The 23958-nt window shown below is 39.7% G+C and overlaps 1 protein-coding gene across 5 annotated transcripts in view; it reads right to left on the bottom strand.

Moving 5' to 3' along the window:
* Window positions 1-23958, bottom strand: part of CASP8 (caspase 8) — a 47262-nt gene that overhangs the window by 11533 nt on the left and 11771 nt on the right. For all 5 annotated transcript variants that reach the window (XM_079130657.1, XM_079130654.1, XM_079130655.1 and 2 more), the window contains 2 exons: window positions 4853-5183; window positions 758-863 (listed from right to left, as the gene is read on the bottom strand). In XM_079130657.1, the coding sequence (XP_078986783.1) occupies window positions 758-863; window positions 4853-5157 (411 nt within the window). In that variant the 5' untranslated portion in view covers window positions 5158-5183. The remainder of the gene's footprint in view (window positions 1-757; window positions 864-4852; window positions 5184-23958) is intronic.

Here is a 23958-nt window from a genome sequence, read left to right as displayed (position 1 = left end):
ATGTCAGATGTCCCCAGGTTCCTAAGCCCTGTGCTCAGATTGTCTGTGGTTGTCTTTACGTATGAATCAACTCTATGTGCATGGCCAAGACATAGCAGCCTGGCCAGTGACACAGTGACAGTTCTGGGACTGCCTTATATACCAACAGAGTGCAATCCACCTCCAAAACTGAATTCACACACATACTATATATACCATACACACAGACACAAACGCCACACACACACACACACACACACACACACACACACACACAGAAACATACACAGGGACACACAAACACATACACAGAGACACAGAAAAACAGACATACACACAGATACATATACTACACAGAGACACACACCACTGGATATACATATCACACATATACATAAGAGATGTGCAATGCACATAACACAGAGATACACCACGCACAACATGCCCAGAGATAGACATCCAAGAATGCAGAAGTGGAAACAATGTCTTAGGCCACCACTTGCTTCCTGGCTCTGTCTGGTCCCACATGGGGTTGTGATGCACCGCCACACTTCTCCCCTGGCTCCCAAGTCTGCCTGCTCCCAAAGACTAATGTGAGCAGCACTTCACAGTGGAAAGGCATGAAGTCAACAGCACGCCTGCTGATGGCTTTCTTCTCTCTGGCCAGCAACTAGACTTCAGGTTGCTTTTACCAAGAGAGCCCCTTTCTTTAGCCTCAGAAGTCCCCAGTGACTGACCAACTCTCAGGACTGCATTTCCAGACAATTCCAGGTCTTACCAGGTCATCATCCAGCTTACACTTGGGGATATCGTTGCTCAAAAGAAACTTAAAAGATTTCAATTCCAGCTTGCTTACTTCTTCTGAAATCTGAAAAAGCATGACCCTGTGGTAGGAAATGGAGACACTTTAGTAATGCTTTCCCAGATTATTTCCCATTTGCTGTGTGGAGTCAGAAGGGACCTGACTCAATAGCCTCCCTCCAAAAGACAATCAGCGGCATGATTTAGGAGCAGCGTCCTGAGAGAGAGGCAGAACTTGTGCCCACTCTGAACAATTAAGAGTTCCATCAACTTTGTCCTTTGGTTAATTTCAGTTATATAACTCTTGCTTTTCCTTTGTCTTTCACTATAAGAACAAGATCCTGTTGCAATAGAAACAAGCATTGACTTTTGAAAATTGTACTTTCCACTCTGCAAGTCGGATGGATTACCACTTCCCTCACTAAACTGGGCAGCGTCCTCCCAGTCATTCCTTCAAGAGAAAAGCCACCTGGGTGCAGTGGTGCACGCCTGTAATCCCAGTGGCTCAGGAGGCTGAGGAAGGAGTTTTATGATTTCAGAGCCAGCCTCAGCAGTGAGGCCCTAAGCAACTTAAGACTCTGCCTCTAAATAAAATATTTAAAAAGGGCTATGGATGTGGCTTGGTGGTTAAGTGATCCTGGGTTCAATCCCTGGTACCAAAAAAAAAAAAAAAAAAAAAAAAAAGAGAGAGAGAGAGAGAGAGAGAGCCAAACATTTGGTTCTAGCAAACACACCATCTATCCTGCTCCTCGCTGCCCCCACACCCTTCTCCCTTTCTAGTCTGCACCTTCCTCCTCCCCTACCAATGGCATTGTGTCCCCGTCCTCAGGGCTACATGTTCCACTGCATGTGTCTCACTGTGTTCACTTCAGAAGGATCACTCACTTGTTATTAACATCCTGTTACAAAAATGCTCAAGTCCCCTGATAGCCTGGTCCATGCCCTTTCTATTTTCATAACCCCCAAGGGTGGTACGGGGCAGTATTTGAGCACAGGGGACCCACACTACCTGTGTTAAAACTTTGGCTCACCATCTGGGAACTGAGTGACATGTTAGACATTTTTTTCTCATCTGCAGACTAGAGATAGTTGTGTATCCACACCACAGGCAGACGCCAAAGATTATGCAAATAAATTTACATGAAGTACGGTCGTGTCACTTAATGATGAGGATATTTCCCAAGAAATGTATCATTACGCTTTCTTCATTTTGCAAACATCATAACGTTCTTACACAAAGAGTGCTATGATATCACTAGGCAGTATAATCGTAGGGTACCACTATCTCACAATCTGTCATCAATTGGAACAGTATTATACAGCACATGATTGTACTTGAACCAATCTTGATCAATACAGTAAGTGTTCAATATGTGAAAAGAATTATTATTTCCTAATCCACACACGACACATTTATGCTCTTGGAATATGCTTGTTGAATGGGTGGACAAAGGAACGTTTGGTAAGTCAGTAACACTTTCAATATTATTATTTAAAGGAAGATAACTTTCATACAATAGCATATCAACTTCAAAAGAATGGAGGAACTTTGTATTACGTAGAGGGAAATGAGAGGGGGTAGGGGGCAGGGATATGAAAGATGGTGGAATGAGACAGTCATCATTATCCTATGTACATATGTGATTACATGAATGGTGTGAATCTACATTGTGTACAACCATAGAAACGAAAAGTTGTACCCCATTTGTGTACAATGAATCAAAATGCAGTCTACAAAAATAAAATATAAAAATTTTTTAAAAATCAAGTTAAAAAATTAATATCGTGAAATAAAAATAGCGTAGAAACAGAAGTTCCTCAGTTTTGTCATCTGCTGCATACACCTTCTCAATAAATCTCTTACCCCAGAAAAACATATCTAAAGTTTTCTCAGTTGGGCCAAGATTAGATCCAACCAAGAGCTGCTCTGACTCTTACCTGTATTACAGGGTATTTTTTCCCTCACTTTCCTCACTACTGAAACCTACAGGTTTTCCTGTACCATCCATGTCTTAGTAACATATCCATTGTCTGGACAGCTCGTAAGATACTCACTTTATAGAGAGCAATTATAATTTGAAAGTAAAACATATAATGTTGTTTAATAATGGTAAGTGGCCACAGGACCATACATTTTATCTCCTGGATAATATCCAAAGGTGATAAACAAGAGGTGGCTGTGACCCTTTAGTAAGGTGTGCTGATCCTTTTGTCCCCAGGTCAAAGCATTAAAGATTTTAGCAGACAGAACATGTCCTCGTCAGGGGACTCTCGACCCCACCAGTCATTGTCTGGTATCGCAGTCCCCTAAGCTGGCTCACATGGCAGGAGTGAAACCTTCAGAAGACCAAGACAGTGACACAGGTGCGACCCACCCCCAGCTTTCTGAGTCCTGAGGTGACTGTTTCTTATGATGAATTGGTGCTTGAATGAATAAACTCTAGTAAACCAAAGCTATGCAGTGAACCTGGTTGACCAGTGTCTTCTCTCCTCCCAAGAAGTCTTGTCTATCCAGAACGTAAGGATGTGACTCTATTTGGACAAAGGGTCTTTGCAGATAAAAAAAATACTCATTAAACTGAGATCACAGTGAATTAGGACAGGCCCTAATCCAATGACCAGTGTCCTTCTATGAAGAGGAAAATTCAGACAGTCAGACAGGCAGAGATTGGAGAACTCATCTGCAAGACAAGTAACACCAAGGGTTGCCTGCAACACCAGAATCTACGAAAGAGGCAGGGGACAGATTCTCCCTCAAGGCCTCCAGAAGGAACCAACTCTACTGACACCTTCATTTTTACACTGAGTCCCCAGGACTGTAAGAGAATAAATTTCCTCTACTGTTTTAGCCATTCAGTTTGTGGTACTTTTGTTACAGCAGCCCTAGGAAACTAACACACCCAGATATTTATTTTCCCATTTAAAATCAAAATAGTCAAGCTTCAAGTAGGAAGACATATGACAAGGAACATGCCAGAACCTCAGGTCTCTGAGAATAGAACCCTAGGCTGGGCTGTCATAGGGTAGTGGCCATTAGCCCTGGCTGTGAGGCCTTTCCATGCCACATGCCACAGTTACTGACAAATAAAGACAGTGAATGGGCCAGAGTAATGCTTATGTGGAAATTTTCTAAAAGAAGAATTAGAAATTACTTTAAGGAGTATCCGAAAACAAGATGTTGATAGATGGGCACAGTGGCACATGCATAATCTCAACCACTCAAGACCGAGGCAAGGAGGATTGCAAGTTTCATGCCAACCGGGGCAACTTAGCAAAACCCTATCTCAAAATAAAGAAATTTTAAAAAGGCTGGGGATGTAGCTCAATGGAAAAGCATTCCCCTGGGTTCAATTTCTAATACCACCACCACCAAAAAAAAAAAAAATTAATAGATGTTGAAAGACAGGGTAACAATATGTTTCTATTTTTAAAGTCATGACGTTGTAACTACATGTGGCTCACAGTTGCTCTGAATCCCCAGGGTTGAGAGAAGCTGAGTTTCAGAGCCTTTGGCAGGATGAGCCAAGGCACTGCTGTTCTCCTGAATAGTTGGCAATCAGGGTGCTGCTGTGCTGACTGGTCCTAAGCAGCCTCTGTGGGTCAGGCCTGGCAGCAAACACCTCACTAGAGAATGATGTCATTTGAGTCTTTAATTGTGGGATAAATTCCCTAAACTCACTGAAATTTTCCACAGGCTTCCACCAGCAAGTGGGAGGGGCTTCTAAGCCAGGAAGCCATGATGCCTTGCCCACTGGCAAAGTAGGCAAAGTAAGTACATGGCGTGGACATCAGCAGAACAGGGACACCAAGATGAAAGAGAAGGAAGTAGAACATTTCAAAAAACTATATCTGTAGGAAGTTTCACTTTGGAAAGTAAATATTTTATGATTGTGGTATTTTTTTCCTCTGAAGTATACATAAAGTATTCATTTCTTCATCAGGCCCTGGTGGGAAATCTTTTTCCAAAGCCTCCTAAGTCAAGTCATATTACCCAGACAATCCCCAATCAGTCATGCCCAGAAAGATGTGTCCATTCAACCTTCCAGTACCCACACTGTGAAGTTCTACCTACCGGTAGGCAGAAATCTGAGCCCTTCCAGGAGTCTGAACTTCCTGTGCCATTTCCTCCTTGCTGGTGTCCAGGTAAGTGGTCAGCAGGTCCAGTCTATTAATTCGGAAAAGCAGCTCCTTCAAGAAGGACAGATTGCTTTCCTCCAACATTCCCTTTTCCTGAAGTGTCTGGAATAGCATCAAGGCATCCTTGATGGGCTCCTGCTTCTTTTGTGGGATGTAGTCCAGGCTCAGGAACTTGAGGGAGGCCAGCTCATCACTGCCCAGTTGTTCCCCAATATTGTAAAGACATTTGCTGAAATCCATGCTTGTCAAGAGGTAGGAGCAGTAACCTAGGTCAAAAGATGATGCGATGTTCAGGTGAGAAGGGAAAGTACCATCCCCTGGTTTCTTCCTTCTTCAAAGGCTATTGTAACTATTCTATGGCATCTGTCTGTGGATACAGGAAAGAGGAAGATGAAAAAAGTGAGTTCCTTTTTGCAAACAGCTTACCATTTAGGGAAGTAGACAAAGAAGCCAATGGTCAGAGAGTTGTGACAGAGTGCAGTGCGAATAAGGGGAAGGAGCACTAACTCAGCCTGGGCTCTCTCTAAGGAAGGGAACTTTGGGGAGGATGCAATAAAGGACAGTTCTCACAGGAGACATTTTATGCATAAGATGAAGGCAAGAAGTTTCAAGTCAGTTCAGGCAGGAACCAGGAATGAAATAAAATAACCACTAAGGGTCTGGGTTGGGGAGTGGCATTACAAAGAAACGAAGATGTAGCCAGGAATCATGCCATAAAGGGCCTCATACTGTGGGCAAGGGGGTTTAGGCTTTGTCCCAGAGGTGACAGGGAACTAAGAACAGGTTATAAAAATTAGAATGATGTCATCTGATTTGGGAGTAACATTTACAGTGTGCTGGGTAGACTGGAAGGGTTGGAGGCAGGAGACCTACTAGGAGGAGGCATTTAAGTAGTGGCAGGAGGGAGTGATGTCTTTAATTATGGGACAGTGGTGGGAGGAGACATAGTGTTCACAAACACCCTGAGGACCAACATGTACAGCTGGTCAAGAACTCAAGGCTGGACACTGAACCAGGTCACCCTTGACAGCCCCTCAATCCACATAATCTCTAAGGTTAGGGGATATTTTCATAGGCCTACATGTTTAAGAAGGAGAGGGCAGTGTTTCAGAAAACCCTAGACAATCTTCAAGCCAGCAGGCCAGAATCTGGGATTTCTCCTCCCTTGAGTCTGAGGCTTGACCCTCTTGACTGGTTTCTTCCCCAGAGTCACTCTCCTAGCCAGCTTAGTACGGAACCCCTGGAGAGTGTACTGGATTCTTCAGAGGAACAAGACTCAGACACTGCTTCCCATTGTGGGCTATCGAGTCACTATAAATGCCATGCAGCCTCCCATAAGGGAAGATGGACAGTTGTAGTGGGCTCCACCGAGCAACAAAACCTGGTTGTAACACTGGCCATCTGGCCTTGGGCAGCTCTCTTCCTCCTTGGTACAATGGGGATCAGAAGTCCATCCATATTCTGGAGGTGTTGAGAATCTATGAGATGACACTTATAATGCACTTAGAACAATGGCCAGCAACTAATGAATGGACAGACAAAAAACTAAGGGTCCCTGGCCCTGGACCCTGAGGCCAAGGGTAGGAGACTTTGAGTACTTCTCTCTCTTCCTACTTTCCCCATTTCATCAGTTGAAAAACACGAAATTCAACTGGAAGTGGTGGTTCTCATACTGCTCCTAGTTGAGGGGTTCTTTGTTAAAATCTTACTCAAAAGCTGCCCTGCCTGTAAAAGATGATCCTGGATAGCTACCATCGAGAACTTGAACTAGAAAGCCCTTACTCCCATCTGGCTCCACTATTTCTATGACGCCACAGGTGCTGAATCTTTGGGCACATTCCTTGGCCTTAAATAACCTTAACCTTGGACCTGTTCCCTCCCCTGCAACAAGGTGGATGGGTTCCTGAGTCTATAATCTCCCTGCGTTCTTGAACATTCATAGATGAACACACCAACTCTGACCCTGTCACTCAAAGGCAGGGATCAGGTATTTTCTACATCTCATGTTAAAATAAAAATACTTTTGATTTGCACAGTAGAATATGTTTTAATGTTTTGGTTTTTTGTTTTATGTTGTTGTACTGGGGATGAAACCCAAGGTACTTTACCACTAAGCTACATCCCCAGCCCTTTTTATTTATTTTGAAAAAGGGTCTCACTAAGTTGCTTAGGGCCTCACTAAGTTGCTAAGGCTGGCCTTGAACTTTAGCCACCGGGGTTACTGGAATGAATCACTGTGCCCAATTTAATTTTTTTAAATGGCCTTTAAAAAATAAATAAATAAAAAAAATATATATATATATGTACACACACACACACACAACACACACACATACACACACACATATATATATTAATATATATATATATATATTTTAGTTTAGTTTATATTTTATATATATATATATATTAGTTGTCAGTGGACCTTTATTTTATTTATATGTCCTGTTGAAGATTGAACCCAGTGCCTCACACATGCTAGGCAAGTGCTCTTCCGCTGAGTCACAACCCCAGCCCTAAATGGTCTTTTTTAATTCAGGGAGATGACAGATTAATAAGGAAGGGTACACTTCCCAGCAGTTCCTGAGCTCAAGATCTAAACAGTGGCACATTGTGGAGCTTTTCCCTGTCTCTAGGTGGTCTGTTCCACTTTGACAGCTGCAACCAGCAGCAAGACCTCCCCAGCACATCCCTGGTGATTGTAAAATGCTTCTGAACATAATTGAAACAGAAAATCAGAAGATGTCAGCAAATCCTTAAGGATAAGATTTTCAAAACAGAGTTGCAATCTTGCCAGAACTGGACAAAGAGAAAAGAAAATGACTTATGCGGAACCAATCTTCAACAAATCATCCTTTTGAGCTAATAGCATTATACTCTCAGGACCTGTTCTTTTTTTTTTTTTTTTTTTTTTTATTGTAAACAAATGGGATACATGTTGTTTGTCTGTTTGTACATGGGTTAAAGGCATACCATTTGTATAATCATAAATTTACATATGGTAATGTTGTTTGATTCAATCTATTATTTTTCCCTCCCCCCCACCCCTCCCACCCTTCTTTTCCCTCTAAACAGTCCTTTCTTCCTCCATTCTTGCCCCCCTCCCTAACCCTAACCCTAAACCTAACCCTAACCCTAACACTAACTCCCCCCACCCTCCCCCTTATGTGTCATCATCCACTTATCAACGAGATCATTTGTCCTTTAGTTTTTTGAGATTGGCTTATCTCACTTAGCATGATGGTCTCCAATTTCACCCATTTGCCTGCAAATGCCATAATTTTATCGTTCTTTATGGCAGGGACCTGTTCTTAATAAGGACTTCCAGGATCATGCAGAACAGCAGCGTGTCGAAGCCCAACAGAAGGCAGCTTTGCAGCATGCACATGCACATTCATCTGGATACTTCACAACTCAAGACTCTGCATTTGGGAATCTTTTTTTTTTTTATTATTTTCTCTAATTTGCTATACATGACAGTAGAGTGCATTTATACATTTTGATAGATCATAAATAAATGGAGTGTAATCTCTCATTTTTCTGATCATACATATTGCAGGATCACATGGGTCATGCAGTTATATATGTACATGAGGTAATGATGTCTGTTTCACTCTACTTTCATTCTCACCCCCAGACCCCCTCCCCTTATTCTTCCCATTTTACCTCGCCTTGACCCAGAATGAAGAAAACATCTGTGATGAAATACCTTATGCTAAAGCTGCTTCCATTCAATGCAATTCAGACTGTGATGTTCAGAATTTTGGTGAGCTTACATATTTTTTGCTTCCTTAAAAGAAAGAAATATGTACATGGAAGCAAGAAGAAGGGGAACTAGGATGGTGAGAGCTTTAGAAGCTGTATTGTCTGAAAAATTGATTATGCTGCCCGGGATGATAACTTTTTCATAATGCCATTTGATTTTTAGCTCTACATCAGACTCTGATTTGGATAGTCACATAAAATCAGCCCTTCACAATGGAATATGTTATGTCTACAAGAGCCTTGCAAAAGTCATGGGTAGTACTTAACTTTAAAGAAATGAGGATGCTTTTTAAAAATGTGAACCAACAGGATTTAAGAAGTTACATTTATATTTGCAGTCCACAGGATTGATAGAGTATTTACCTTTCAAGTTTAGAGTCAACATATCATATAGAAATAGTCTTTGTAAATTCATAACTATTCTCAAATTATTTTAAAAGAAAATCCAAAACAAAACTAAATTACCAACCAGTCTTAAACATCTTTTATAAATATATGCCATTATAAATGTTGTGACAATGCTCTTCAAAACAATTATAAGGAAGGTGGCAGCTTTAAAATTTGTCCATGCTCTTATTTAATGTTATGACATACATGTCTGTGTGGTTTTATTGTTCATTTTTTATCTCATTAAAACTTAAAATTATGCAAGTTGAAAAAAAGATTTAAAAAGTGGGAAGGCTGCTTCTCAGTGAGGTGGGTAACTAAGGAAATTCATGAAATTCAACATTGGACAGTAAAAGGAATGATAGAGACAGAGAAAGTCAGACGCTTCAAACATAAGATAAGAAACTATGGTAGAAATGCATCAGCTTGGCTGGAGGTGGTGGTGGAGGTGGTGGTGGCAGTGGCCATGGCAGCAGCTATAGCCGCTGAGGAAGGGGGAGCAGAGGCAGAGAGAGAAGGAAGCACTGTGAAAAAAAATTGGCTTTGCGGAAACTTACAAGAAAGAGAGGAAGGCTGGTCTTAATGAGCCCAGAGGGATGGGGGAAGTTGTTGAGTAAAAGCAACCCACATCACTCAGCCTACGGGTGGGTAGTTGGCAGGAACCAGGGTCATCAGCTGCAGGAACCATTTATAAGTGGTCACATGGCAGTGAGCAGAGGCAGGAGATCAATAATTCATAAAGGAAGTTGCCAGCCTGGCCCAGAGTCATCTATTATGTGGTCCAGAGTGTGTCTGGAACAATGGGACTAAAACAGGTGAAGAGAGAGTTGTGCCAGGTTCAGAATACTGAGGAGAGAGAGCTCTTTATAGCTGGCATCCCATATGAGCTTTTAGGAAGATGCCAACAACTGGTTATACAGGAACATCTGCTCCAGGTCTGATCCTAATTCACATCCATCACAGTGAAGGTGAGTCCTCTGGAGGTTTAGACTCCACATCCTACAGTGGAATTCATGGGAGACTCTGGAGGCCCAGACATCTAGCAGAGATCAGCATCTCTCCAGCAGCACAAAGTACAGATCAAATCTCAAATACCCACCAACAGAGTTTCAAAGGTCAGCCATGACTAAATCCCAAGTACTAGAACTTCCAATTGAGAACTCTGCACCAGCCCCATAAGGGGAGAACACCAGTAGTCAGCACTCCCATCTACTCCGTCCAGCACTGTGAGACGAGAAGCTGAGAGCCACTACAACCATCTGTGGCTCCTGACCACATTGGCTGGCAGCTTGGTGAGAGACACCAACCGATAGCCCTTTACGCAAGGGTTACAGAATCCCAAAAATAAATACAAAGAATGGACAACAGCAGAAGCCATGAAAGTCCATCTTTGCCAACAGTTTTGGTCACCTCAGCAGAAACAAGCCATTAAGAATTTTAATCTTTTCACCCTATTCCATTATGTTATTTTATAGATTTAATTTTTCTTTTTTATTCAATTTTATTTTTTACTTTTTTTCCATTCAGTGTGATTGTGTGTTATGTGTGTATGTGCTGGTGATGGGGGTATGGGTGTGTGTGTGTGTGTGTGTGTGTGTGTGTGATGTTCTCACTGTATGGATGGATTTACAATTATATTCACATAATTTTACTTTCACTTTAATTATTGCTTTCTTCTTCATCTGTTTATTATTTAGCCTTGGTTTGACTTTGGTGGGGAAAATTATATGTGGTTTTGTGTTGTTTGAATCTTACATTCATTCATTTGTTCATGCCTAGGTTCTTGTTCCTCTCACTACCTCTTCCTCACTCTCTTCCCCAACTACTGACCAAATTTTCTTGTCCACTCTTCTTCTCTTTCACTATTTTATTACTTTAAGCTATATTTTACTCCTTCTTTATAGCCATCATCTGCTACCTATATCCTGCTTCTCCTCTGTTCTTTTTTGCAGTGCTAGGGATTGAATCTAGAACTTTGTGCTTGTGAGGTAAGCACTCTACCAACTGAGCTATCTCCCCAGCCCTCCTCTGTTCATTTTTGAAATATTTTGAACTTTCTCTTGCCTTCCTCCCCTATTTATCTTCCCTTAAAGAAACTATAATTCCATTAACTGACAGAATTATATAGTTTATGTAATTCCTATCCCATTCATGTTGTTGAGATTATTAGTACAGTGGATAATGTAGTGGACATCTGTTGTTTCATGTCTGATGTAGTTTATTGTTGCTTATTGTTCATTATGACATTAAATGCTGACCCTACAATTCCTACACAGGTGGTAATTGTTATTACAGAAGTGAAAGTAGACAGGGGACATGTATTTCAAGGTGCTCCCCCTTTCTCTAAGAGGGGCTGGAAAGTGATTGGGACACTTCAAGTTCACAGAGCAGAGATTCTGCTGCTGAGCAATTCTCACAACTAAGCAAAGTAACAGAGAACTAACTTCACATCACATAAACTACCCCAACTCAAGCCTCAAAAATACTTCAACATATAGAAGAGGGAGAGAAAACCCCAAACCAATACCCAGGTCCCAAGTATAAACAACTAAAGGGAGACCTCAGGTCCTACTCCTGAAAATCTACTTGAACATCAAAAATATGGAGAGGCATCAGAACAAAAAATATAACTACATGCAAAAGGATACACATACAAAAAAGGAAGAGGAATCCATTTCAACTGATGTGCAAAGTTGGGGATGTGACTCAGTGGTTACACATCATTGAGTTCAATTTCCAGTACCAAAGGAAAAAAAATTAAAAGAGAGCAAATACAGGAAATGAAAGACCATTTTAATAAAGAAATAAAAACACTGAAAAGAAAACAATCAGAACTCTTGGACATGAAAGTCACAATAAAGCAAATTAAAAATTCATTTGAGGCATCACCACAAATTAGATTATGTAGAAAATAAAACTTCAGGTCTTGATGGCAGAACTTCAGACCTTGAAGACAGGGTATTTGAACTTTAATACTCAGAATGCAATAAACAGAAGGGGAAAGACCATGACCAGAAACATACAAGAATTCTGGAACAAGAGCCCAAACCTGAGAATTACTGGGGTAGAAGACAACATGGGAATACATGCTAAATACCTTAAGATTCTCTTTTGAAAGGTAAGAGCAGAAAACTTTGCTACCTTAGAAATGAGATAGACATCCACATATAGGAATCATAAAGAAATCTAAATAGACAGATTGAAAAAGAGAACCTCCCCAAGACACATCGTTGTAGAAATGTCTAACACAGAAAATAAGAAAAAAATATTAAAAGTTGCTAGAGAAAAATGATGAGTCACATTTAGAAGCAAACCAACAAGGCTCAGACTTCCAACTTCTCAACCCAGATCCTAAAATCAAGGAGGATCTGGAATGGGATATTCCAAGTTCTGAAAGAAAACAATTGCTAAGCAAGATTGCTATAGCCAGCAAAACCATCTTTCAAAATCAATGAAGAAATAAAAACTTTCCATGATAAGAATAGAATAAAATACTCCCTACCACTAAGCTAGAACTCAAAAATAAACCCAAAGTTCCCAAATAGATGAAGCTCACTAGAAGAGCAACTAATTAAACAAAAATCAAGACCAAATTAAATATAACAAACAAACCAAAATGGCAGAAAATAACAAATATCTTTCCATAATAACACTGATAGTAAATGGTCTAGACTCTCCACTTAAGACATAGACTGGCAGAATGGACTAAAAATACCCAAAGGTCTTAAAATCAACAGATGAATGAACAAAGATAATGTGAATATTAGTCACCTTTAAAGAAGAATGAAATTATGGCATTTTCAGATAAATGGATGAATTGGAGAATATCATGCTAAGTGAAATAAGCCAGTCCCAAAAAACCAAAGGTTGAATGTTTTCCCTGATAAGTGGATGATGATACATAATGGGGGTGGGGGGTTGGGGATGAGAGAAGAATGAAGGAACTTTAGATTATGTAGAGGGAAATGAGAGGGAGGAGGGGACAGGGGTATGAAAGATGGTGGAATGAGACAGACAACACTACCCTATGAACATGTATGATTACACAAATGGTATGAATCTACATTGTGCACAACCATAGAAACGAAAAGTTGTACCCCATTTGTGTACAATGAATGAAAATGCAGTCAATAAAAATAAATAAATTAATTAATTATGGCATTTGCTGGTAAATGGATGGAGTTGGAGAATGTCATGCTAAATGAAAGAAGCCAAACCCAAAAAACCAAAGGCCAATGTTTTCTAAGATATGCAGATACTAATTCACAATAAGGGGGTGGGGGAGATAGGAAAGAATAGAGTTGCTTTACATTAGATAGAGGGGAGTGAAGGGAGGGGAAGGGGTATAGGGCTAAGAATGATAGTAGAGTGAAACATACATTACTTCATGTACATATATGACTGCATGACTGATGTGATCCTATAAAATGTATAATCAGAAAAATGAGAAATGACACTCCATTTATGTATCATCTATCAAAATGTATAAATGCATTTGACTGTCATGTACAACTAATTAGAACAAATAAAAAAATTTTAAATAAAAAGAAAAAAAATATATATCCAACTATGTGCTCTTTGTAAGAGACTCATTCCAAAGGCAAAAACACCCACAGGCTGAAAGTTAAAAAAAAGAAAAAACATATATTTCATGTAAATGCAGTCTGAAAACCAGTAGGAGTAGCTATTCTCACATCTGGCAAAGCAAATATCAAGCAAAAGTTAATCAAAAGAGACAAAGAAGGCCACTGTATACTGGTAAAGGGAACAATCCCACAAGAAAATACAATAACAGTAAATATATATGCTCCAATTGTCAGTGCACCTAATTGCATTTTAAAAATACTTCTTGACATTAAACCCCAGATACAATAATACTAAGTGATTTCAACACACTCCTATCACCAAGACAGCTCATTCAACATAAAATCAATACAGATATTTATGACCTAAATAATACTATAAATCAAACAGGCCTAATAGACATCTATAGACTAGTTCACCCCAAAACAGTTGAATTTACTTTCTTCTCAATAGCTCATAGCACCTTTTCAAAAATAAATCATATTCTAGGTCACAATGTAAATCCTAGCAAATATAAAAATCTGAGATAATTCCATGTACCCTATTAGATCATAATGGAATGAAACAAGAAATCAACAGCAAGAAAAATAATAGAAACCACATAAACACATGGAGATTGAATAATGCTCTTTTAAATAATACTTTTGACTAATACTCTTGTAGAAGAAATTACAGAAGAAATCAAGAAATTCTTAGAAACAAATGAGAATAGAGATACAACATATCAAAAACTCTGAAACAGTATGAAGACAATTCTAAGAGGAAAATCTACAGCACTGCGTGCCTACATTAAAAAAGAAAGAGTCCAAATAAATAATCTAATGCTCCACCTCAAGGCCTTAGGACAGAAAAAACAAACTAATTCCAAAATCAGTAGAAGACAGTGAATAATTAGGATCAGTCACAAGTAATGAAATTGGGAATTAAAAAGAAAACAATACAAAGGATCAACACAACAGAGTTGATTCTTTGAAAAGATAAATAAAATTCATAAACCCTTAGCTAAAATAAGCAAAAGAAAGACAGAAGACCCAAATTAACAAATGTAGAGTTTCAAGATGGCGGCCTAGAGGGTGGCTGCATTTCATGTTGCTCCAGGACTCAGGATTCAAAAGAGGAGAAATTGAGAGACTTGGGACCAACTGAAAGCAGCCGGGTGAGTCTCTCCCATTGGGGAGGCGTCCCAGATGGGACGGTAGTCCCAGAATGCAGGGAACTTGAGAAGTAGAGCTGCCGGCGAGACGCCCCTCCCCCCGCTGGAGCAGTGAACTCGGACAACAGGGAGCGTCGTAGAGGAGGCCGCTCAGCACAGCGCTGGGACTCGGAGCAACCACTGGGGCTCCGGTGGCTGCCCAGGGGAGGAGTGGCGAGGAGAGCTGTGTGGACTCAGGACACTGGGGCCTGCCCTGAGAAGGAGGAGGAGTAGTGTGGCCGCTTGGATTCGGAGTGACTATACCAGAGCTACAGGCAGTTGCAAGAGGAGAAGCTGCGCGGCGAGCTGTTTGGACTTACACAGACCGCTTCTGAACACCGGACCTGCCCTGAGGACGAAGAGGAGGAAGAGCGCGGTCACTTGGATTCGGAGTGGCTATACCAGAGCTACAGGCAGTTGCCAGAGGAGGGGCTGCGTGGCGAGCTGTTTGGACTCAGACCACTTCTGAACACCGGGGCCTGCCCTGAGGAGGAGGAGGAGGAGGAGGAGGAGCGCGGCGGGTTGTGTGGACTCGCAGTGACTGCATTAGAGCTCCAGGCGGCTGCTCAGAGGAGGAGGCGAGTGGTGAGTTGTTTGGACTTAAAGCGACCGCTCCTGAACACAGTGGGGCTGCCTGGAGGAGAAGCGCGGTGGATCGCTTGATCTCGAGTGGCCGCACCAGAGCTCCGGGCAGTTGCCCAGAGGACACGTGCAGCGGGTCACGTGGATTCAGAGCCACTCAGAGTGACCGCTCCTGAACACCCGAGAGGTTACCTGGAGGAGGAGGAGGAACAGGGAGGGTCATTTCGACTCGGAGTGATTGATTGCCCCGGGCTACGGGTGGTTGGTGAGAGGAGGCACACAGTGAGTTGCTTGGTCTCCTAGTGACCACACCGGAATACTGGGCGGCTGTCTGGAGGAAGAGGCGTGTGGCGAGTCTCTGGGACTCAGAGCGATTGTACGGGGCCCCAGGTGGCTGCTCAGAGGAGGGGCCGCATAGCCAGGTGATTAGGTGCAGAGCAGGGTCCCAGGATCTAGGAGGCTTCTTGGTGGAAGAGCCGCACAGAGATAGGCATAGGGGCAGAGCGAAGGTTCCAGGACTGCGGGCAGATTCTCTGAGGAGGGGCAGCCTAAGGAGATTCATCAGCGAAGGGTGAGGCTCCCAGGCCCAGGAGGTAGGGCCAGGCCCCTGGGAACTTTGCAGAGGAAGGCACCCCAGCCCAGGTGGTAGCTGTAAATTGAGGGGAACCTCTAGGAGGGAACTGACCAGCGAGACCTCCCCACCGGGTGAGTCTTCCCTGCCGGGTGAGGTTTCCCCACAAGGACGGTAAAACCAGAGACACAGGCCCAAAGAGGCCTTGCCTCAGCCCGCAGCCTAGTTCCCCTTTGGATGACCATTGGTCAACAAGTGGAGGCACCTCTGCCCACTAGCAGGAAATATACCCCACCTGAAGGCCACCACTCCTAAAGAGGCAGATTCCTTGTGGAGCACCGTATTATCAACTTCCTCCAAGACTTCAGCCTACTGAAGGCTAAGAGGGGATATATATAGAAATCTTCAGGGACATTGTAAGTCAATAAAGGAAATCTGCAATATCTCAGCGGTCCACTGATACCTCCTGAACAATATGAGAAAACAAGGAAAGAAAATACTGCAAACAAATCTAGATGTTACATCAATAAAACCCAATGACAGCATGGCAGAAGAAATGACAGAAAAGGAGTTCAGATTGTACATAATTAAAATGATCAGGGAAGCAAACGATGAGATGAAAGAGCAAATGCAGGTATTGAATGATCGCACCAATCGACAGTTAAAAGAGCAAATACAGGAAGCAAAATATCATTTCAATAAAGAGTTAGAGATATTGAAAAAAAACCAAACAGAAATCCTTGACATGAAGGAAACAACAAACCAAATTAAGAACTCCATAGAAAGCATGACCAATAGGATAGAACACCTGGAAGACAGAACCTCAGACATTGAAGACAAAATATTTAACCTTGAAAACAAAGTTGAACAAACAGAGAAGATGGTAAGAAATCATGAACAGAATCTACAAGAACTATGGGATATCATGAAAAGGCTAAATTTAAGAATTATTGGGATTGAGGAAGGCTTAGAGAAACAAACCAAAGGAATGAACAATCTATTCAATGAAATAATATCAGAAAATTTCCCAAATCTCAAGAATGAAATGGAAAATCAAGTTCAAGAGGCTTATAGGACTCCAAATACACAAAATTACAACAGACCCACACCAAGGCACATTATAATGAAAATGTCTAACATACAAAATAAAGACAGAATTTTAAAGGCTGTGAGAGAAAAGAACCAAATTACATTCAGGGGGAAACCAATACGGATATCAGCAGATTTTTCAATCCAGACCCTAAAAGCTAGAAGGGCCTGGAACAACATTTTTCAAGCCCTGAAAGAAAATGGATGCCAACCAAGAATCTTATACCCAGCAAAACTTACCTTCAGATTTGACGATGAAATAAAATCCTTCCATGATAAACAAAAGCTAAAAGAATTTACAAAAAGAAAGCCAGCATTACAGAACATTCTCAGCAAAATATTCCATGAGGAAGAGATGAAAAACAAAGAAGCAAATCAGCAAAGGGAGGAATTATCCTAAAGGAATTGTCAAATAAAGGAGGAAACAAGTTGTGTCAAACAAATAAACAAAATTTAAAAAATGAACCAAATGACCGGGAAAACAAATCATATCTCAATAATAACCCTGAATGTTAATGGCCTGAATTCATCAATCAAAAGACATAGACTGGCAGATTGGATTAAAAAGAAAGATCCAACAATATGTTGCCTGCAAGAGACTCACCTCATAGAAAAAGATACCCATAGACTAAAGGTGAAAGGATGGGGAAAAACATACCATGCACATGGACTCAGCAAAAAAGCTGGAGTATCCATCCTCACTTCAGATAATGTGGACTTCAAGCCAAAGTTAGTCAGAAGGGATAAAGAAGGTCATTTCATACTGCTTAAGCGAAGCATAAATCAGCAAGATATAACAATCATAAACATCTATGCCCCAAACAGTGGCTCATCCATGTATGTCAAACAAATCCTTCTCAATTTCAGAAACCAAATACACCATAACACAATAATACTAGGTGATTTTAACACGCCTCTCTCACCACTGGACAGATCTTCCAGACAAAAATTGAACAAAGAAACCATAGATCTCAATAACACAATCAATAATTTAGACTTAACGGACATTTATAGAATATACCATCTAACCAAGAGCGAATACAATTTCTTCTCAGCAGCACATGGATCCTTCTCTAAAATAGACCATATATTATGCCACAAAGCTAATGTTAGCAAATACAAGAAGATAGAGACACTACCATGTATTCTATCAGATCATAATGGATTGAAGTTAGAAATAAATGAAAGAGTAAAGCACAGAAACTATTCCAACATCTGGAGATTAAACAATATGCTATTATATGATGAATGGATAACAGAAGATATTAGGAAGGAAATTAAAAAATTCTTAGAGGTAAATGAGAACAAAGAAACATCATATCAAAATCTCTGGGACACTATGAAAGCAGTACTTAGAGGGAAATTTATTTCATGGAGCGCATTTAATAAAAGAACTAAAACTCGAAAAATAAACGCCCTAACACTACAGCTCAAAGCCCTAGAAAAAGAAGAACAGACCAGCACCAAAAGTAGTAGAAAACAGGAAATAGTTAAACTCAGAGCTGAAATCAATGAAATTGAAACAAAAGAAACAATACAAAAAATTGACAAAATAAATAGTTGGTTCTTCGAAAAAATAAACAAAATTGATAAACCTTTAGCCACACTAACAAAGAGAAGACGAGAGAAAACCCAAATCACTAAAATTCAGAATGAACAAGGAAATATCACAACAGACATGATTGAAATACAAAACATAATTAGAAGCTATTTTGAAAATCTATACTCCAACAAAATAGAAAATTTCGAAGACATCAACAGGTTTCTAGAGACATATGAATTGCCTAAACTGAATGAGGAGGACATAAACAATTTAAATAGACCAATTTCAAGTACTGAAATAGAAGAAGTCATCAAAAGCCTTCCAACAAAGAAAAGTCCGGGACCAGATGGGTTCTCAGCCGAGTTCTACAAAACCTTTAAAGAAGAGCTCATTCCAATACTTCTCAAAGTATTCCATAAAATAGAAGAGGAGGGAACCCTCCCAAACTCATTCTATGAAGCCAATATCACACTGATACCTAAACCAGACAGACACTCATCAAGGAAAGAAAATTTCAGACCAATATCCTTAATGAACATCGACGCAAAAATTCTCAACAAAATTTTAGCAAATCGTATACAAAAACATATTAAAAAGATAGTGCACCATGATCAAGTGGGTTTCATCCCAGGGATGCAAGGTTGGTTCAACATCAGGAAATCAATAAATGTCATTCACCATATCAATAGACTTAAAGTCAAGAATCACATGATTATTTCAATAGATGCAGAAAAAGCATTTGATAAAATAAAGCACCCCTTCATGCTCAAAACACTAGAAAAAATAGGAATAGTGGGAACATTCCTTAACATTGTAAAGGCCATCTATGCTAAGCCCATGGCCAATATCATTCTAAATGGTGAAAAACTGAAAGCATTCCCCCTAAAAACTGGAACAAGGCAGGGATGCCCTCTTTCACCACTTCTATTCAACATCGTTCTTGAGACTCTAGCCAGAGCAATTAGACAAACCAAAGAAATTAAAGGGATACGAATTGGAAAAGAGGAACTCAAACTATCCCTGTTCGCTGATGACATGATTATATATTTAGAGGAACCTGGAAATTCCACCAGAAAACTCTTAGAACTCATAAGTGAATTCAGTAAAGTAGCAGGTTACAAGATCAATGCTCATAAATCCAATGCATTTTTATACATAAGTGATGAATCTTCAGAAAGAGAAATTAGGAAAACTACCCCATTCACAATAGCATCAAAAAAAAAGTAAAATACTTGGGAATCAATCTCACAGAAGAGGTGAAAGACCTCTACAATGAGAAGTACAGAACACTAAATAAAGAAATTAAAGAAAACCTTAGAAGATGGAAAGATCTTCCATGTTCTTGGATAGGAAGAATTAATATTGTCAAAATGGCCATACTACCTAAAGTGCTATACAAATTCAAAGCAATTCCAATTAAAATTCCAATGACGTACCTTACAGAAATAGAGCAAGCGATTATGAAATTCATCTGGAAGAATAAGAAACCCAGAATAGCTAAAGCAATACTTAGCAGAAAGAGTGAAACAGGGGGTATTGCAATACCAGATCTTCAACTCTACTACAAAGCAATAGTAACAAAGACGGCATGGTATTGGTACCAAAATAGAAAGGTAGATCAATGGTACAGAATAGAGGACACGGACACAAACCCAAATAAATACAATTTTCTCATACTAGACAAAGGTGCCAAAAATATGCAATGGAGAAAAGATAGCCTCTTCAACAAATGGTGCTGGGAGAATTGGAAATCCATATGCAACAGAATGAAACTAAACCCATATCTCTCACCATGCACGAAACTAAACTCAAAATGGATTAAGGACCTCGGAATCAGACCAGAGACCCTGCAGATTATAGAAGAAAAAGTAGGTCCAGATCTTCAACATGTCAGCTCAGGACCAGACTTCCTTAACAGGACTCCCATAGCACAAGAAATAAAAGCAAGAATCAATAACTGGGATAGATTCAAACTAAAAAGCTTTCTCTCAGCAAAGGAAACTATCAGCAATGTGAAGAAAGAGCCTACAGAGTGGGAGAATATCTTTGCCAATCATACTTCAGATAGAGCACTAATCTCCAGAATCTATAAAGAACTCAAAAAACTCTACTCCAAGAATTCAAATAATCCAGTCGACAAATGGGCTAAGGAAATGAATAGACACTTCACAGAAGAAGATCTACAAGCAATCAACAAACATACGGAAAAATGTTCAACATCTCTAGTAATAAGAGAAATGCAAATGAAAACCACCCTAAGATTCCATCTCACCCCAATTAGAATGGCGATTATCAAGAATACGAGCAACAACAGGTGTTGGCGAGGATGTGGGGAGAAAGGTACACTCATACGTTGCTGGTGGGACTGCAAATTAATGCAGCCACTCTGGAAAGCAGTGTGGAGATTCCTTAGAAAACTTGGAATAGACCCTCCATTTGACCCAGCTATCCCACTCCTTGTCCTATACCCAAAGGACTTAAAATCAGCATACTACAGAGATACAGCCACATCAATGTTCATAGCTGCTCAATTCACAATAGCCAGACTGTGGAACCAACCTAGATGCCCTTCAATTGATGAGTGGATAAAGAAGCTGTGGTATATATATACAATGGAATATTACTCAGCCATAAAGAATGATAAAATTATGGCATTTGCAGGCAAATGGATGAAATTGGAGAATATCATGCTAAGTGAGATAAGCCAATCTCAAAAAGCCAAAGGAAGAATGATATCACTAATAAGTGGATGATGACACATAATGGGGGGAGGGAAGGGTTAATGTTAGGGTTAAAGTTAGGGTTAGGGAGGGGGGCAAGTATGGAGGAAGGAAGCACTGTATAGAGGGAAAAGAGGGGTGGGAGGGGTGGGGTGAAGGGAAAAAATAACAAATTGAATCAAACAACATTACTCTATGTAAATTTATGGTTACACAAATGGTATGCCTTTACGCCATGTACAAACAGAGAAACAACATGTATCCCATTTGTTTACAATAAAATATAAAAAAACAAATGTAGAGATAAAAAAGGAGATATCACAGACACTTCTGAAATCCAGAGTCTCATTGGAAACTATTTTGAAAATTTATATTCCAATAAACTAGAAAATCTAGGAGACATTGACAAATTCCTAGACACATAGACCCTGTCCAAAGTGAACCAGGAAGATAGAGAAAAGCTAAATAGACCAATATCATGTAATCAGCAATTAAAAGCATTCTAACAAAGAAAAGCCTAGGACCAGAAAGATTCTCAGCTGAGTTCCATCAGAACTTTAAAGAATTCATACCAGTCTTTCTCAAATTATTCCATGAAATTGAAAGTGAGGAAACACTCCCAAATATATTCTATGAAGCCAGCATAACCCTGATACCAAAACCAAAGACACATCAAGGAAAGAAAACTACAGACCAGGATCTCTCATGAACATAGATGCAAAAGTCCTTAATAAAATATTAGCAAACCACACACTCAAATATACATCAAAAAGATAATACCTCATGATCAAGTGCATTTCATCCCATGGATGCTAGTTTATTTCAACACATGCAAATCAATAAATGTAATTCACCACATAAATAAAATTAAGGTCAAGAATCATATGATCATCTCAATAGACGCAGACAGGATCTTTGATAAAATCCAGCACCCATTCATGTTAAAAATGCTTGAGAAAATAGGGAGGCTGGGGACATAGCTCAGTTGGTAGAGTGCTTGCCTTACAAGTACAAGGCCCTGGGTTCAGTCCCCAGCACCACAAAAATAAAATAAAATAAAATAAATCCTTGAGAAAATAGGGACAGAAGGAATTTACCTCAATATTATAAAGGCCGTATGTAACAAACACAAAGCCAACATCATAATGAACGGAGAAAAACTGAAAGTTTTTCCTTTAAAATCAGGAACAAGACAAGGATTTCCACTATCATCACTACTATTCAATATAGTTCTTGAAACTCTCCTCAGAGTAATCAGGATACAAAAATGAAAAGAAGAAGTTATTTATCTCTGTTTGCTGCAGACATGATCCTATATCTACAAGATCCAAAAAACGTCACCAGAAGACTTCTAGAGCTGATGAACAAATTCAGCAAAATATGTGAAATCACATTCATAAATAAATAGCTTTCCTATACTCCAACAGCAATTCTGCTAAGAAAGAAATCAGGAAAACTATCCTATTTCATAATAACCTAAAAGAAAAAAACACTTCTGAAATTATAGAACATTAAAGAAAGAAATTAAAGAATACTCTATTATCAAGAATACAAGCAACAACAGGTATTGGCAAGCATGTGGAGAAAAAGGTGCACTCATACATTGTTGGTGGAGTTGCAAATTAGTGCAGTCACTCTGGAAAGCAGTATGCAATATTGTTCATAAAAGTACAGATAGAGGTTGCTTCCAATCAGCTTTTGATGTGTCCATATGCTATAAATCAAGAAACATTAGAAATATGCCGTAAAAGTGGTAGTGGGTGTTCATCATAAATAATAAGTGGAAGAAAAGCCAGTAACAGTTGTACAAATTTGAATATGTAGCCCAATTTCCACTTTTATATTAGTGTATCTTAGTTTGTGAGGGTATGTGCTATGATAGTGATAACTGTGATCATATTATAAACTACTGTATTTTCAATTTTTATGCACAAAAATAACTGCTGCTATAAACAAGAAAGGGAAACGACATTGTTTCTTTTATTAGTGCATTATAATTATATGTAATATTTGAGTTCATTTTGACAAAATCATAAATGCAAGGAATTTGATTTATTTCATTTCAGTCCCTGTGCTCCCCATCCCTCCCTCCCCCTCTCCCTATTCTCCTTCCTCTACTGGTCTTTCTTTCACTCATTTATTTATTTATTATTGATTGGTGCTTTATAGACACATAAAGGTGAAATTCACTGTGGTATTTTTATATATGTACATAACATACTTTTTGTGAAATTAATTCCACATTTCCTCCCCTTTCTCATCCTTCCTCCTGTCCTCACTGATCTTTCCAATATCTTTATGATATCCAGACTCCACCTTCTTTCCCTTATTTTGCTTTAGCTTCCACATATGAAAGAAAATATTCAGCCCTTGATTTCCTGATTCTGACTTATTTCACTGAGTGTGTTGTTTTCTGATTCAATCTATTTACCAAATGCCATTATTTTTTCTCTATGACTGAGTAAAACCCCATGGTGTGTGTGTGTGTGTGTGTGTGTATGTGTATGATGTTTTCTTGATCTATCGATGGGGCATCTAGAACCAACATTTGACACAACTATCCCACTCCTTGACCTATACTCAAAGGACTTAAAATCAGCATACTACA

Source organism: Sciurus vulgaris, assembly GCF_902686455.1.
Source record: "Sciurus vulgaris genome assembly, chromosome: 3".
Classification (NCBI taxonomy): domain Eukaryota; kingdom Metazoa; phylum Chordata; class Mammalia; order Rodentia; family Sciuridae; genus Sciurus; species Sciurus vulgaris.
The sequence above is the reverse complement of the archived record's forward strand: the minus strand, read 5'-3'. Positions and strand labels throughout refer to the sequence as shown.